The following is a 16594-nucleotide window of genomic DNA, read 5'->3' as shown; positions in this document are numbered from 1 at the left end:
AACATTTGGAAGGAACGTGAAGGTTTTGCTTTTGCTGCAATCTGCACAGGAGTCGAGGGTGAAACCCGTAATCTCAATCCCACGATTGCTTTCTTTCTGGGAGCTGGTCTAGCGGAGCAACTTGCTGCGCGCTTGAAGATTCCTACAGGATCGCTCAGAGTCTCGGTTGGTCTTACTTCCTTCTGCTGACTATTGTTGGATTCCCTGGGGCCGCCTATACCTGAGCTGCTGTGCATGCCCATCCTTTTGACCGTAATGCAAAGGCCCCAAAGGTGCTGCTCTTGGATGTGATTCCCGGCAGGCTCAGGCAGGAATGTTTGACATGCAGATAGGCAGGGATCCCCGGATCAGCGGCCCCATCCTAGCGGCTGCACTTGCAGCAGGTCTGACGAGCAAGGGAGTGCATGTGGCGCGCTTTGGCTACGCCACAACTCCCGCCATGTTCATGAGCACCATCTCAAAAGGTGCGCAGATCACACCATGTCATCCCCATCCGCAGGGAAACAGGCGGAAAACTTCCTTGTCTGTTCATTCATACAAGGACTGCAGCGGTCTAGCGGCAATGAAATAACTCGGAGCGGCAGCGATTTCAAGACCCTGCTGTCGGCCTCATGCCATATCTTAAATCTAAGAATATTTGCATTGTGGGCCGTAAATGCATCAGTATGTGTGCGCGCAGGCTACGAGTATGACGGGGCAGTGATGATAACGGCGTCGCATCTGCCATACAACCGCAACGGCTTCAAGTTCTTCACGCGCGACGGCGGCTTCGAGAAGGGCGACGTGTCGCAGCTGCTGCAGCTGGCGGTTGCCGAGCACGCGGCCGAGGACGCGCCGCACACGCGCCCGGGCGACAGATACACCGACGACGCCTTCGTGCTGGCCTCCGCGCTGCACACCGACCCCGGCCTCATAGACTACGTGCGCCCCTCTGTTGCGTGCCCCACCAGTTGCCAGTGTCTTTTACACCCTGTGTTGGGGACCAAATTACAAGGTACATGGGCGGAAGCATCCTCAACCAGGGCTCCTACTGGTCTGGGCAACCACTGGAGCCACCATGGGAATTTCAAGCAGTGTCTTTTCCATTTTGTGGCGGAGGCAGTAGCTTGCAACATGACCTGCTGTGTCCCACCCCGCACGCGTGCATACGCAATGCTGCCGCATGCCCAGTTCTTTGCAGGCATGCACGACCCTGCCGAGAGGCGGAGATGTGGGTGTAGGTGGATTTCATGCCGGTGTATGCGGCGCACCTGCGGGAGATCATAAAGAAGGGGATCGACCACCCAGACAACTACGAGCGCCCGCTGGAGGGGTTCAAGATCATTGTCGACGCCGGCAACGGCAGCGGCGGATTCCTGGCCTCCGACGTGCTCGCGCCCCTGGGGGCCGACACCACAGGCGCGCACCTTTCTAGTATTCCTGCAGTAGTGCACCTGCTCTCAAACGGCATTGCGCAGTAGCCTCGCTAGCCTGAACAAATCTCTACTCTCAGATCTGAGGTTCACAGCTTGAGACCTTGACCTGGTCTCTGAAAACTCTCTGCTATAAATTGGGGCTTGCTCTTCAGGATTCTTCGTTATTGCAGCGGGGTCAAGTGCATCACTGTGGACGCTCCTTGCCTCTGCAGAGCTGACCAGCTGGCAGGAAATGCGTGTAGATAAGAGTGGGCGCCTGGACTGAGAGCAGCCAGCTGGGGTTGGTGTAGGCAGCCAGTACCTGGACCCGGACGGCTGGTTCCCCAACCACGTGCCCAATCCCGAGGACAAGGCGGCAATGGCGGCCGGCGTGCGCGCAGTCAACGCATCGCGCGCCGACCTCGGCATCGTCGTGGACACGGACGTGGACCGCTCGGCCGTTGTGGCCGGAAATGGGACGCCCATCAACTCCAACCGATACATCGCCCTCATGGCCTACATTGCGCTCAGGTGAGCTGGTCACTGCTCCTGTGCTCTTGCTGCCGGGAAAAATTGGCCCTGTCCTATTACAAGCTCAGTCCTCTTTCATGCACGCATGGTATTCTGCTGCCGCATGCTGCCTTGAACAATTGGCTTAGACCACTTGCGTGCGTGCCCAGCATTTGGACTCTCTGCAGTTTGCAGAGTCTGCCATGCATGAACGAGCGCAATTGGGTGTGGTCTGAGCAGCAGGGCAGCCCCATATTACGAGGGTGGCTAAAAGAAAGGGCTGCACAGCTGAATGTCGCTGCATGGTGGCCGAATGAGTGCAGGAAGTACCCCGGGACGACGATAGTGACGGACTCGGTGACGAGCAATGGGCTGACGGAGTTCATAACGGGCCTGGGCGGCAAGCACTTCCGCTACCGGCGCGGCTACAAAAATGTGATCGGCCAGGGGGTCAAGCTCAACCAGCAGGGCGTGCGCACGGAGCTAATGATGGAGACCAGGTGACCCAGCCCCCAGCCCGCCTCTTTGTCACTTACTTGCCACAATAATCTGGTCCATCATCCTGCCCATCCGTTCCCTGTTGCATTCCTCCCATGTTAAAAGCATACTCACCCTTCTCCAATTTCTTTCCTTGGCGCATCCCTCTCCATCCTATTCTGAGCGCCTGAGCAGAGAGCTTGTCTGGTGCATTAGAATGCTGTGCGAGTTCCCGCTGCTGGTACTACGCGAATGCTGCTGGCAGTAATACATCGCTCATGCAATGAAAAGGGTTATGTGTGGTATGCAGCGGGCATGGGGCAATGAAGGAGAACTACTATCTGGACGATGGCACGTACAGCGCGAGCCAGATTGTGATCATCATGGTGAAGCGCTACCTGGAGGGCCTGGGCAAGGACATCTATGTCAGCCTGCTCGCCGACCTCAAGGAGCCCGTCGAGTCCAACGAGTTCAGGCTCAAGCTCAAGGTGCACACTTTCGTGTATTTAGTGAGCCTAGCAGCAGAGGAATGCCTGCTGGCCATGCCGGTGCTTGGTCGCGCAGAGCAAACTTCTGATTCCATGCGTGCCCTGTTGAGGCCTGGCTGAAGGCAGGCAGGAAGCCCGGTCCGACACTTTCCTAATTCTCTGCATGAGGGAAGCCGTTGCAATACTGGCAAAAAGCATGCAGCTCACAGGTGTGGTATCGAGTTTGTGAGAAGGCTGTCATTCTGCGCAGGGGGATGACTTCCAGAAGGATGGCCAGGCCATCCTGGCTGGGTTCCATGATTGGATCGAGGATGGCGCGGGCGGAGCACAGGTGTGACAGATTCCATAAGATAATGTGCAAGACATGAAAGGCATTGCGAGCACTGGACTGCCTCAGGGATACTTCTTAGTTAACGGCAAAGTTCCAGGGCCATGAAGCGCTGCGCCATCTTCGCATTCAAATTCGAAACAAACATGCGCGTCGCCTGGTAGGTCGCATGCGGGCTCCAGCCCTCGGGATCTGTCAGGAACAGCACCTGCGAGGCAGAGGGTGACCACTCAAACCCGGTAGAGAGTCTCGAGTGCAGTTCTGCTCACCAAGTTCAAGCGATGGCGCTAGCTCCATGTGCTAGACTCAGACAATCCATGTGACAGAAGCGGTAAGGAGAAGGTGGTAAAGTGATCCAGGATGCTCACATCTTCCCAGTTCTCCAGCTTCGGGATGATCTTAAATGCCTTGGGCACTTTTCCGGTGGTGAACCGCCTCAGGATCTTGCCCACTTCCTTGTACAGCTCCACAAGCTCCGGCTTTATGCCTCCAGGGACCATGCCTGGACCCTCTTCATCCCTGCACAGAGCACCCCATTCCTCTATACCACCCGATGACGTTTCTAGTACACTCAGACATGAACACATCACAAAGGCTGGTCAAAGCTGCTGCAAGCCAGTGACACAGGCTCTTGCCAGCTCTTGGTGCTGTGACGAGAAGCCTCAGGAAAGGAGACCCACTCTGGTATAGCAGGCATGCCACCAGCTTCCTGCTTCTCCCTGATCCGCTCCATGATTATGTCTGAGAGCGTGCGCTGCTGCTGAGAGGCGGCCTCGGGATTCATGAACCTCGCCAGAGCCGCCTCATCTTCCAACCCAATCTCCTCCTCTTCCCAGTGCTCCTCGACATCGCTGAATCCCCCCGCGTCGTCAGACTCGACGTCGGAGTCAGCATCGTGGCCCTGATACGCTCGCATATTCGACGGTGCAGCCCCCTGCGAGCAGCAGTGGGTTATGTCTGGAGTGTGCTGTGGTGTAGAGGAATTGCTGGATTCAGTGGCGTTCAAATCCGAGGAAAAGGTCCAGGCATACCTGAGTGCGAGGAAGAGGTCCATAGCGAGTGACAGGCTGTTGCTCTGCATCTACCTCCGCCTGCTGTTCCCTGGCTAGCCTCAGGATATGCTCGCTGGCCTTCTCCGTCAAGTTCTGTGGACAAGAGCGCAATGGTCAGCCAGAGGGATCTATCTAAAGCATTGTTGTCTCAATGATAATTGACTGTGCTGTGGAAGTCAGTACTGGCGTCGTTTCCTACCTCCTCGTGTTCAGCTTCTTCAGCCTCATTCTTGCGCCTCTTGCCTGGCCTCGGTCTCGTCTGCAACAGAAAGTCTTAATTTCGGGGGAATTTTCTCGGATCGCCGCAAGCAAGGTCCCTGACTTTAAGGCCAGATTGCACAAGGAACAGTAAAGAACCCCCACCCTGACACCATAAGTCGCAGGATTTTCGATCTCTTCGCCAAGATGCTGCCGGTGGACGTTTGGCCCTTTTCTTTTCACCATTTGATTTGCTTCTGCTGAGACTTGCAAGCAGCAATACTTATTTATACTATTGAGATGTTGCTCGTCCACCACAGTGTACTCCCTAAAGTAAGTTAAACGAAGCCTTTATTGCTTCTTTATTGCGATGTTCTCCCTAGCGACACTGAGGGAAGGCTTGATTGTCGAGCCTTGGTTCCGGTTCCGAGAACCTGGAGGCGCAATAGGGTTTGCAATCGCAAGGGATATGAAGGCGCAGGGAAGGGAAGCTGCCCTGGAGCTGCCAGTTAAGTTGGGCAACGTTGGGATACTTTCTTCCATCGATCATCAATTTGTAAACCGGAGATTGTTTGTTTGAGAACGACGTGACACAACAACAGGTTATATATTCGATCTAGATCTTTTGCGGACAGAAAGTGAGCAGACGAACCGACAGCTAGGTCCCAATGCATTCGTCTTCCGAACCCGGCAACAGCCTAACCGACAAGTTCAAGAAGGCCTTCCACGTTGGTGGGAACGGGAAGAAGGATAGAGCTGAGGACATCCAGCCGCTAGGTCATGGCGCCCATGGACACCCATCACCGGTGCGCCTATGAACGGCCTGCGATAGCAATATTGCACAGTCATCAGGAATGCGCACAAAGCACACGATCATGAAAGGGACCAGAACGATTTACTAGTCTATGCTTGCTTTTGTAATGATAGCTGCCCATCATGTACCTTCGGTCGCACCTAGTATTCTGTGCAAGTGCGAACGCTCGGGGCATTTCCCAGCTTCCTGACAGACCACATTCCTCAGCGTCCGAGCACTCGTAAAGATTGTTTCATTTGCTTACACAGGTCGAACCCACGCGTGCTGATGTTGATAAGCCGCACAGCCCCATCGCCACCTTCGACAACAAGGAGCATCCGGGAACGACCCCGAATGAGGGTGGTCACAGGAGTGTGGGCACGGTCATCAAGGATACGTTTACTTCAGCTCCTTGGTCAGACCACCATGACAAGACGTTGGAGGCACTGACTCACGCCAAGGTGGCGCACACCAAGGCGATGCAGGCGCAATCCAGCTTGATGGCGGCATCTGAGTCGAAGAACAAGGCCGACCTGGCCCAGCGCCATGCTGAAGACGTATGCAGCTCATTCCCATACAGTCCAACCAAGAAAGTCATATGAGAGTAACCCAGTTCCTTTTGTTGGGAAATGGCACAATCATGCTGTTGTCAGGAGCAGCGGTTGCTTACATTTTGGGAACGCTGTTCGCGCGCAGATGGAGCGTGAGTTGGAGCAGCACCACCAGGGGACGACCGACATCAACCCCATTAAGAAGAGCTACGAGGATGCCAAGCTCGCCCTTGCCGAGCACACAAAGACCCACGACCACCACTCCAGGTACTTCTCGGAGAAGATTTTGTGTCGGTGATCAATGAAAGCCCGTTGACAATTGTTACTCTCCATTCTCTAGGTGGGAAGCGCTGTGAGATAGCGTCTGTGTGGCAGGCTCGCACGTGAGGCGGAAGAGGCGCTAGCTGCAAAAGAGCTGGAGACGAAGCAGATGGCGCCCCAGCGGGAGCAGCACTCCAAGGCCCTGGGACCCCTGCAGTCCGACCACGCAGCCGTCCACAAGTGCGCACTGTTCAGATTAGTCAAATCCCCGACTTGTTAGCCACTCGCTGTTAGTTCCTAACCTGGCTTGCAACTGTTGTGCACTACAGGCATAAAGCATTTAAAAAATTGGATGATTGGTGATGATTCCTGACACACTGGTAACGACAGTCCTGTTACCAGAAGGTCATGTACTTGATGTCACAGTCACAAGTGCTTATAAAGTGCTAGTACTGATATTGCGGTCATGTGCAGGATGCTGGGTGAGGGCGAGCGGAGGCGCGAGGCACTGCTGAGGGAGCTGCAGGAGCTGGACGCACACCTCGGGCCCCTCAGGTTAACACACTACCCTGCGCCTCACAATCTGAAGAAGCAGCCCAGCATCTCCAATTCTGTCGTTCCCAAACAAGTGCTCTGAGCTTCAGAGTTCTCAAAAGGAAGGCTTTGAGGTTGGGCTCGTGTGTGGGTGTTCGCGTCTGACCTGTTGATCTTCGGTTGCAAAAAGTGCGGATTTCAGCAGGTCTGCCATCGGTGCGCACTGTCAGGCCTGTCCTGTTGCTGAGGATGGGCTTCTGGGCTCACAGAGACCAACTCGGGTGCAAACTTTGATGTTGGTGTTGTACAGAACGAGGGAGGCGGACCTGGGCAAGAGGGTGGAGGAGCACCACAGGGTGGGCGCGGAGCACGAGAGGCGCATGGCGGCACTGGCCGAGGAGACGCGGCTGCTGCGCACCCAGGCCGAGGAATCCCGCCGGGGCCTGGAGCCCCATGCCACGTACGCCCTTCTCCAGCAAATGCATTTCATCAAGTGCACCATCTGACGCCCTTTCAAGGAAAATGGTTTTTACACTCTCCTTTGAGGTTTATTCCAAACTTTAGGATCTAAATGGTCCCTGCAGTGATGCTTGGGAAGAATTTGTGGAGACAGGAGGTGTCTCTAATGTTGCTTCCTGGCAGGTGGTTTTCAGTTTTGCAGCAATGCAAGTGTGGGAATAGAAGGTGTGAAACAAGGGTTGATCGGTGTGTCGGGTGCGTGCAGGAAGCTGAAGTCCGCGCACGCGCTGGATATTGCCAGGCATCCAACATTTGGAAGGAACGTGAAGGTTTTGCTTTTGCTGCAATCTGCACAGGAGTCGAGGGTGAAACCCGTAATCTCAATCCCACGATTGCTTTCTTTCTGGGAGCTGGTCTAGCGGAGCAACTTGCTGCGCGCTTGAAGATTCCTACAGGATCGCTCAGAGTCTCGGTTGGTCTTACTTCCTTCTGCTGACTATTGTTGGATTCCCTGGGGCCGCCTATACCTGAGCTGCTGTGCATGCCCATCCTTTTGACCGTAATGCAAAGGCCCCAAAGGTGCTGCTCTTGGATGTGATTCCCGGCAGGCTCAGGCAGGAATGTTTGACATGCAGATAGGCAGGGATCCCCGGATCAGCGGCCCCATCCTAGCGGCTGCACTTGCAGCAGGTCTGACGAGCAAGGGAGTGCATGTGGCGCGCTTTGGCTACGCCACAACTCCCGCCATGTTCATGAGCACCATCTCAAAAGGTGCGCAGATCACACCATGTCATCCCCATCCGCAGGGAAACAGGCGGAAAACTTCCTTGTCTGTTCATTCATACAAGGACTGCAGCGGTCTAGCGGCAATGAAATAACTCGGAGCGGCAGCGATTTCAAGACCCTGCTGTCGGCCTCATGCCATATCTTAAATCTAAGAATATTTGCATTGTGGGCCGTAAATGCATCAGTATGTGTGCGCGCAGGCTACGAGTATGACGGGGCAGTGATGATAACGGCGTCGCATCTGCCATACAACCGCAACGGCTTCAAGTTCTTCACGCGCGACGGCGGCTTCGAGAAGGGCGACGTGTCGCAGCTGCTGCAGCTGGCGGTTGCCGAGCACGCGGCCGAGGACGCGCCGCACACGCGCCCGGGCGACAGATACACCGACGACGCCTTCGTGCTGGCCTCCGCGCTGCACACCGACCCCGGCCTCATAGACTACGTGCGCCCCTCTGTTGCGTGCCCCACCAGTTGCCAGTGTCTTTTACACCCTGTGTTGGGGACCAAATTACAAGGTACATGGGCGGAAGCATCCTCAACCAGGGCTCCTACTGGTCTGGGCAACCACTGGAGCCACCATGGGAATTTCAAGCAGTGTCTTTTCCATTTTGTGGCGGAGGCAGTAGCTTGCAACATGACCTGCTGTGTCCCACCCCGCACGCGTGCATACGCAATGCTGCCGCATGCCCAGTTCTTTGCAGGCATGCACGACCCTGCCGAGAGGCGGAGATGTGGGTGTAGGTGGATTTCATGCCGGTGTATGCGGCGCACCTGCGGGAGATCATAAAGAAGGGGATCGACCACCCAGACAACTACGAGCGCCCGCTGGAGGGGTTCAAGATCATTGTCGACGCCGGCAACGGCAGCGGCGGATTCCTGGCCTCCGACGTGCTCGCGCCCCTGGGGGCCGACACCACAGGCGCGCACCTTTCTAGTATTCCTGCAGTAGTGCACCTGCTCTCAAACGGCATTGCGCAGTAGCCTCGCTAGCCTGAACAAATCTCTACTCTCAGATCTGAGGTTCACAGCTTGAGACCTTGACCTGGTCTCTGAAAACTCTCTGCTATAAATTGGGGCTTGCTCTTCAGGATTCTTCGTTATTGCAGCGGGGTCAAGTGCATCACTGTGGACGCCCCTTGCCTCTGCAGAGCTGACCAGCTGGCAGGAAATGCGTGTAGATAAGAGTGGGCGCCTGGACTGAGAGCAGCCAGCTGGGGTTGGTGTAGGCAGCCAGTACCTGGACCCGGACGGCTGGTTCCCCAACCACGTGCCCAATCCCGAGGACAAGGCGGCAATGGCGGCCGGCGTGCGCGCAGTCAACGCATCGCGCGCCGACCTCGGCATCGTCGTGGACACGGACGTGGACCGCTCGGCCGTTGTGGCCGGAAATGGGACGCCCATCAACTCCAACCGATACATCGCCCTCATGGCCTACATTGCGCTCAGGTGAGCTGGTCACTGCTCCTGTGCTCTTGCTGCCGGGAAAAATTGGCCCTGTCCTATTACAAGCTCAGTCCTCTTTCATGCACGCATGGTATTCTGCTGCCGCATGCTGCCTTGAACAATTGGCTTAGACCACTTGCGTGCGTGCCCAGCATTTGGACTCTCTGCAGTTTGCAGAGTCTGCCATGCATGAACGAGCGCAATTGGGTGTGGTCTGAGCAGCAGGGCAGCCCCATATTACGAGGGTGGCTAAAAGAAAGGGCTGCACAGCTGAATGTCGCTGCATGGTGGCCGAATGAGTGCAGGAAGTACCCCGGGACGACGATAGTGACGGACTCGGTGACGAGCAATGGGCTGACGGAGTTCATAACGGGCCTGGGCGGCAAGCACTTCCGCTACCGGCGCGGCTACAAAAATGTGATCGGCCAGGGGGTCAAGCTCAACCAGCAGGGCGTGCGCACGGAGCTAATGATGGAGACCAGGTGACCCAGCCCCCAGCCCGCCTCTTTGTCACTTACTTGCCACAATAATCTGGTCCATCATCCTGCCCATCCGTTCCCTGTTGCATTCCTCCCATGTTAAAAGCATACTCACCCTTCTCCAATTTCTTTCCTTGGCGCATCCCTCTCCATCCTATTCTGAGCGCCTGAGCAGAGAGCTTGTCTGGTGCATTAGAATGCTGTGCGAGTTCCCGCTGCTGGTACTACGCGAATGCTGCTGGCAGTAATACATCGCTCATGCAATGAAAAGGGTTATGTGTGGTATGCAGCGGGCATGGGGCAATGAAGGAGAACTACTATCTGGACGATGGCACGTACAGCGCGAGCCAGATTGTGATCATCATGGTGAAGCGCTACCTGGAGGGCCTGGGCAAGGACATCTATGTCAGCCTGCTCGCCGACCTCAAGGAGCCCGTCGAGTCCAACGAGTTCAGGCTCAAGCTCAAGGTGCACACTTTCGTGTATTTAGTGAGCCTAGCAGCAGAGGAATGCCTGCTGGCCATGCCGGTGCTTGGTCGCGCAGAGCAAACTTCTGATTCCATGCGTGCCCTGTTGAGGCCTGGCTGAAGGCAGGCAGGAAGCCCGGTCCGACACTTTCCTAATTCTCTGCATGAGGGAAGCCGTTGCAATACTGGCAAAAAGCATGCAGCTCACAGGTGTGGTATCGAGTTTGTGAGAAGGCTGTCATTCTGCGCAGGGGGATGACTTCCAGAAGGATGGCCAGGCCATCCTGGCTGGGTTCCATGATTGGATCGAGGATGGCGCGGGCGGAGCACAGGTGTGACAGATTCCATAAGATAATGTGCAAGACATGAAAGGCATTGCGAGCACTGGACTGCCTCAGGGATACTTCTTAGTTAACGGCAAAGTTATTCCACGAATCTGATCGATTGATAAGTAAGAATCGAGCATGGATCAGGGAGCCTGACCAGCTACAGCTTGATCCAGTCTGACAATTACAGCCAGGCTTTCCCTATTGCATCCCTGACTTCCTGACATGCTACAGATGTAGGGCTCATCTGAATGCCAGGGTCCAGAGATATCAATTACCTTCGAAGGGGCTCAAATTGTTGCTGACAGGGGTGGGAGCTGGAGAAGGAGAACCACGAGGGCTGGCGCGTGTCGGTGGACGAGGGCGACGGCCGCAGGGGATGGGCGCTACTGCGCGCTAGCCTGCACGACCCTCTCCTTGTTCTCAACGTTGAGTCCGACCAGCGCGGAGGCGAGCCCCTCCCATTGCTCCAGAACTGCCATGCAGTGCCTGGTATCTTCAAGCTTAATATTTTCTATTTGTTGCTGAGAACGAGCTCGCTGGATGCTCACTCTCAATTAAGCAATGGGTGCCTGGAATTAAGCCAATCTCGAGTGCAGCATGAAGGGATTGTAAGCTAGGGGCGCTGGTACCATCTGGGGAAGCTGAAATGATAATGATAATGGGATGGATGTTGAGATTGTCGTGCTGGCGTACAGGGTCATGCGGCATTGTGCGGCAGATAGTCACGTTCTTTGAGGAGGCGACTGATGAGAGCATTGTGGACGCTTCAAAGCTGTACGAGGGCTGCTCAATCCAGACATTGAAATATTGATCTCTTTTTTGACCACCTAGCTGATCTTTGAGCATCATAAATGATGCACCATCGTTATGCCACTGGTACCAGTATTTTTATATTTGTGAGGCCTCGAATGTTTCAAGCAGAGGTAGATTGTGGAGAACAAGCGATCTTGTGCATATGCATGCTATGCTGGCGCCAACTTGGTGGGGAATGCAACAAGAAGAAGAAAAATAGGCATGCGTCTTGAATGTAGAGTTTTCAAGAGAGGAAAGGAATGAGATTGCCTGTTTGGAATGACCTACATATGACCTACATATGATAAGGTTACGCAAGGATGACCATGTGTCTAGAGATTTCTAAAGATCAATTTCAACTTACTCATATAATGTCGTAGCAGATGCAATATTTCCTGTCAAGATTCAGCGCTCGTGGCAAAGCGTCCGTCCATCCATCATGATCAGCCTTTCATTTTGGAGCAGGGCAATTATCCCAGCTGCATACAGCTCCTTTGTCAGGCAATTCATTATAATTACTCAGGCAGTCTGCAACTAATCTACAAAGCAAGCATGACTCACACACAGAAAATTCAAGACTTTACAGGCTTCACCACCAAAAGAATACGTTGCATGCATGCATGTCAGCAAACAGCACAAGCGATTCCCACGGCAGCAGGCAGTCTAGAAAGAGGGCGGCACGAAAAGCTCGGCATGCTGCCCCTTGATCCACGCACACAGCCGCTGGCACGTGGCCACTGCAGCGCTCCTGTCCAGCAGGGCATCAAACTGCGCATACGCCTCGTACTCCGCGCCAATGTAGGCCAACACAGCGCGCGAGTCATCCCGCGTGAAATGCACCCTCTGCCGCGCATGGCCTGCCTCGCTGAACATGGCCGCATGCACCCGCGCATATGCCGGCATGACCTCCTGTCACGAAAAGCTTTTTTTCAGAAAAAAAATCTGGTTTTACCCCTGCAGACACCTAAAAGACAGCGCTGCAGATAGCTTTGGCTGCTTGACTACACTTCATGCACAGCTCTTGCACAGAGCACAGCACATAGCCTGATCTGCATTATCTCATCAGGCATGGGTGTATTGGACAGCCCAAGCAATCATAGCATTTCAGCAGAAGCGTAGGTCAGTGAGGAGGCTTGCACGCAAGGATGCACCTGTTGGAGCTCTGGTACAGTGAGGGGGGCGGTGAAGGCTGGCATGACATACTGGCCGCGCGCAGGGGCCTTGTACAGGAAGTGCTGCAGCGCAGTCGTCCCAAGTGGGCCTCCGCCGGCCGCTGCAGGCATGCTGGGGATGTGCAGCCGCCCCTGCCCTGGAGCCGCCAGCGCTGCCCGGATGGCCTGCATACACACAGCTGCAGCCGTCATGACACACCCTGACACATCATTATGTCAGCATCCTCATATGACTGTTTTTCACTATCCCCTATGACTTTTTGCCAAGGGAGGCAGGGTGCATCTGGAGACAGGCTGTAGGTCAAGGTTGTCACATCTTCTACCCCATCTTGAATTCAAACATTTCCAGCCAATGAAGAGCAGGCACGATTAAACATCCTATGACTGTATAATAACCCCAAAAGGATCACCTGGGGCACGCCGGACTCTGCGAGCTGGCGCTGCAGGCGGGCAGCGCTGTCTGAGAGGCGGTGGAACGCGTCCTGCCGCGGCGACAGCAGCACCAGGCACACCCCGCTCTCCTGCCGCGATCAGCACAGTCATCAGCGCAGTGCATTGCACTACCTCCATAATGGGCCGACCCTGCCACAAACTTCATGGATTCTGGTCCTCCCACAAGTCCTCATTCCCATGCAAATTTCAATGAGCGTTTTACAGCACGCTTGCTTTTACATGCAAAGAAATTCTGTTCTTGACACAATGACTTGTCTCATCACGCAATTCTCAGGACTGATGTGGCATCTCAATGCAGGTGTCCTTGAAGAGAGTGAGGGGCGCACGGGGTCGAGGTAGTGGACGTAGGCATGGAGGAAGGCGGAGGGGTTGAAGCGCGGCAGGCAGATGGGCGAGAAGGACTCCGCAGCCGCCCGGAAACTGTCAGAGCCCAGCACGAAGCTGGACAGCAGCAGCAGGTCCGCAGCGTGCAGAGCATGGGCGCGCGGCTGAGCCAGGCCAACTACCCTCTCCCCAGCCAGCAGCACTCCGTACACCGCCTCGCTGCGCTGCGACAGCACACGCGCACACCACTGCTTACTCTCCTGCTATATAAGAACACCCCGGATGTGTTGGTTGCCCTATGTGCGCATCACAGCGTTGTAGCTGTCCTCTTGGGCGCCGCAATTGCAGTGCAGGACCTGCGGTGTTGTAGTCCCCTCCCGAGATCATACAAGTCCAGGCTTGATGGATAAGGATGTGTTTCTGGCTGCATGCCCCTTCCCGAGCATGCACACTCAGGAAAGTGAGACAGAGGCTGCTGAGATAGATACCTTGACAGCGGACTGGAGGGCCAGGAGGACGGTGTGGCGCGCATCGGCCGAAAGGCGCAGTGGCTCGAATGCGCACAGCATCGCCGAGGGGCTGGTGTCGAAGGAGGCCAGGAAACGGCGCAGCACATCCTCCGTGCCACCTGCCAGTGCACAAGAGCTTTGTCACCCCAGCTGACATGCTTCACCAATGACACGGCAGCATCTTTTCAAACCAGGCACAGATGGCATCGACGTTGCTGCCATGCATAACAGAGAAGAGGGAGGGATGAAGGATGCCTGATGGTGCCTGCAGCACGCCGGATGTTGATCTGACAGATGTCACTGCAAGGTAGATTGGGAGTGATGTTCTGCGCTGAAAGATGGCGCACCGAGCAGCCGGCGAGGTTCGAATCTGGGGTTCCTGGCGAGCATGCGGTCGAAGTTGTCGGTGAGGATGGCCAGCAGGTGCGCATGCAGCAGGTCCAGCTGCAGCTTCAGGGCGGCTTCAGGCTCCCCAGTCGATGACACGGCCACCAGATACAGCGGACCCCTCTCCAGGAACACTATCAAATGCTTCCCCGCCCTGCACCATCGCTCACACTGCTAAGCACATTGCATTTGTTGGTGGCAATGTGTATTGTGGTACTTTTCTAGCCAAAAGGGCAGATGTCATTGGGATAGTAAGGATTGTGTGGTTGGCCTGGTGAGGGCGTACCTGATGGTCTGCAAGGAGTCGCCCCTGTCCTTGACGAAGGACATCATGGCATCGATGATGGCCATGAAGCCCGCCAGCGCATGCTCGCTCCCATGCGCCGTGAACACTGGTCGGCCTGCGGGAATAGTCAGCCGTTGTTCTCATTTTGACTTTACCCTGCGACATCACTCGTTCCAATCAGTGAGACATGTCAGAGCATTGGCATCTGCATTGCAAGAGGGACACTTGTGCTGCAGGGCGGGGGTTTGGTACCTGCGTTGCTGAGGACGAAGAAGTGCTTGCGCTGGCCGCGCCAATGCGCACTGTCCTCATTCTGGCCCACCTGCACAGCGGCGCTGGAAGCTGCACGCCCCAAGGACGCAGCGCGCGCCGCTGCCGCCGCCTCTGCCTCAGCACCTGTCGCACACAATTGCATTATGGGCCTGGCAACATGTCATTCTGCGTAGGGTTGCACTGCTTCATACATGCTGGCTTGCTTGATATGTAGAAGCATATATCACCACAGAAGTCAAGCTCAAAGAAACCTGAGCCTCCAAGGAGCGAGGGCTAGCAAGTTGCCAGAGCCAGAGGAGAAGTCTTACCTGGAGCGGAGGATGCAGCATTGGCAGCTTCACTGGCATCCACGACGCTGAAGTCATCCTCCAGGTCTCCCCCAGCTGTGCCAACGTCGCTGCCTGTGCGCGTGCCCAGCGAGGCCTGCACTGGAGGACTGTCGCCCACCTGCATATGCCAAGGACCTCAGAAATGTGCATAGAGTTGATGCAGAGCTGATTTTCAAGCCATTGACAGGTGTCCATCAGGATGGAGCCACATGTCGCACCTGGTTCGGCTGGTGGACCTCTGCAGCCTCTGCACCGATGCTGCGCAGCTCAAAGCTGGAGGCTGCGTGCGAGTCCAGAGAGGACCCCGCGGCAGTCGTGGGCACCGAGTCCTGGCTGCCCCCCCTCCAAACACCTAGCTCCTGCCCTTCCTCCTCATCGCTTCCCTTCCCCAACCCATCATCCCCCCTCGCATCCCTCGGCTCCCAGGCCGAGAATGACGGCGCCTCAGAACTGCTCAAGGGCTGAGCTGCCTCTGCCCCGCCACCGCTCTCCTGCCCAGATGCCTCCTCACCATCTCTCCTGCTGTCTGAGCGCCCACTGCTCCCTGCTTCGCCTGCGCGCGATGCGGCTGCCAGCAGGTCCAGCTCGTCTGCTGAGATGTCCTGCATAGCTCCTCTGCCGGTGCTGCTGGCATGTGCTGCGGAGCCGGGGAGGGGCTCATCCTCGGCTGAGACGTAGCCAGACAGGCAGCGGCCTGCCCTCAGCGTGCTGACAGGCAGCTCTGCCGACTCTCTGGGCTGCAGCCGCAAGCCTTCCAACGCATCTGCAAAGCCGTCAGCCGGCCCTGGAGAAGCAGGGCTTGCTGTAGGCGCCGCTGACGGTAGCTGGGCAGCTGCATCAGAGTCTTTCCCATTCGGCAGGGCGGGCCTGTGATCAGGGGCTTCCGGCTCCACGTGTGAGGCATGTTTAGAGCTGGGCTCCTTGTCTGCCTCACTTGCTGTCACACCGCTGCCGTTACCTTGAAGTGGAGCTTCATATGCTCCATTTTCAAGATGCACTATCGCCGTTCCATTGGTAGCATGGCCAGCCCTTGCTGCAGTGGAAAGGTGGGCTCCTTCTTCTGCCACCGGCATGCTGGCTGCATCCTCGGTCCTGCTATCTTCGCTGTCTTCAGCTGCTGCGGCCTGTCTGACACCCTCAGACTCGCTGGCAGAGGAAGCCGCGCTAACAAAGGAACCAGCCGAGTCGACTGATCCCTGAGGATTGAAGCTGCTCCTCTTCCTCAAGTTCAGGGCCACAGGCTTATGACGCTGTGCAGGCCCTTCTCTTGGACTCACACTTAAGAGTGCATCAAAGTCTCCTTTCACCTGCACAGCTTACACCCTTAGATTCTTGATCAGGGGGAGGAGGAATGTGATGACAGTCTGAGATATGACTTTCTATGTCGGTGCCACCTTGCCATTGATATAAAAACGAATCAGCCTGCTTTGAAATTTCCTTAACAGGTACCTGTGCGTCAGGTGGGTTATTGATTTTGAAGGGTGACTCCCTCATGCTTTCCCAATCGTGCCTTCCTTGAG

General features: G+C 55.8%; 4 protein-coding genes across 4 annotated transcripts; 2 read left to right on the top strand and 2 right to left on the bottom strand.

Moving 5' to 3' along the window:
• Positions 1–313: 313 nt before the first annotated feature.
• On the top strand, positions 314–3206 carry COCSUDRAFT_67798 (Phosphoglucomutase, first 3 domain-containing protein; the record flags this gene model as incomplete). The annotated part of the gene is made up of 7 exons (XM_005644270.1): positions 314–464; positions 680–921; positions 1221–1413; positions 1706–1925; positions 2228–2404; positions 2692–2869; positions 3120–3206. The coding sequence occupies 7 exons, from the start codon at positions 314–316 to the stop codon at positions 3204–3206; spliced, it is 1248 nt and encodes a 415-aa protein (XP_005644327.1).
• Positions 3207–3279: 73 nt separating this feature from the next.
• COCSUDRAFT_58511 (Bystin-domain-containing protein) lies at positions 3280–4113 on the bottom strand (the record flags this gene model as incomplete). Its single annotated transcript, XM_005644269.1, has 3 exons — positions 3280–3405; positions 3566–3716; positions 3878–4113. 3 exons carry the CDS (start codon positions 4111–4113, stop codon positions 3280–3282), a joined length of 513 nt encoding a protein of 170 aa, XP_005644326.1.
• A 3561-nt stretch (positions 4114–7674) lies between these two features.
• Positions 7675–11741, top strand: COCSUDRAFT_31127 (Phosphoglucomutase, first 3 domain-containing protein; the record flags this gene model as incomplete). Its single annotated transcript, XM_005644268.1, has 9 exons — positions 7675–7816; positions 8032–8273; positions 8573–8765; positions 9058–9277; positions 9580–9756; positions 10044–10221; positions 10472–10552; positions 10855–10996; positions 11245–11741. The coding sequence occupies 9 exons, from the start codon at positions 7675–7677 to the stop codon at positions 11358–11360; spliced, it is 1491 nt and encodes a 496-aa protein (XP_005644325.1). The 3' UTR covers positions 11361–11741.
• Positions 11742–12004: 263 nt separating this feature from the next.
• COCSUDRAFT_19482 (DUF254-domain-containing protein) lies at positions 12005–14887 on the bottom strand (the record flags this gene model as incomplete). Its single annotated transcript, XM_005644267.1, has 8 exons — positions 12005–12250; positions 12493–12678; positions 12855–13031; positions 13293–13514; positions 13779–13918; positions 14147–14340; positions 14473–14587; positions 14725–14887. 8 exons carry the CDS (start codon positions 14885–14887, stop codon positions 12005–12007), a joined length of 1443 nt encoding a protein of 480 aa, XP_005644324.1.
• Between the last annotated feature and the right edge of the window lie 1707 nt (positions 14888–16594).

The sequence above is a fragment of the Coccomyxa subellipsoidea genome, assembly GCF_000258705.1.
Source record: "Coccomyxa subellipsoidea C-169, whole genome shotgun sequence".
Lineage (NCBI taxonomy): Eukaryota > Viridiplantae > Chlorophyta > Trebouxiophyceae > Coccomyxaceae > Coccomyxa > Coccomyxa subellipsoidea.
Note: the sequence above shows the minus strand (reverse complement) of the source record. Positions and strands in the feature narration are given on the sequence as shown.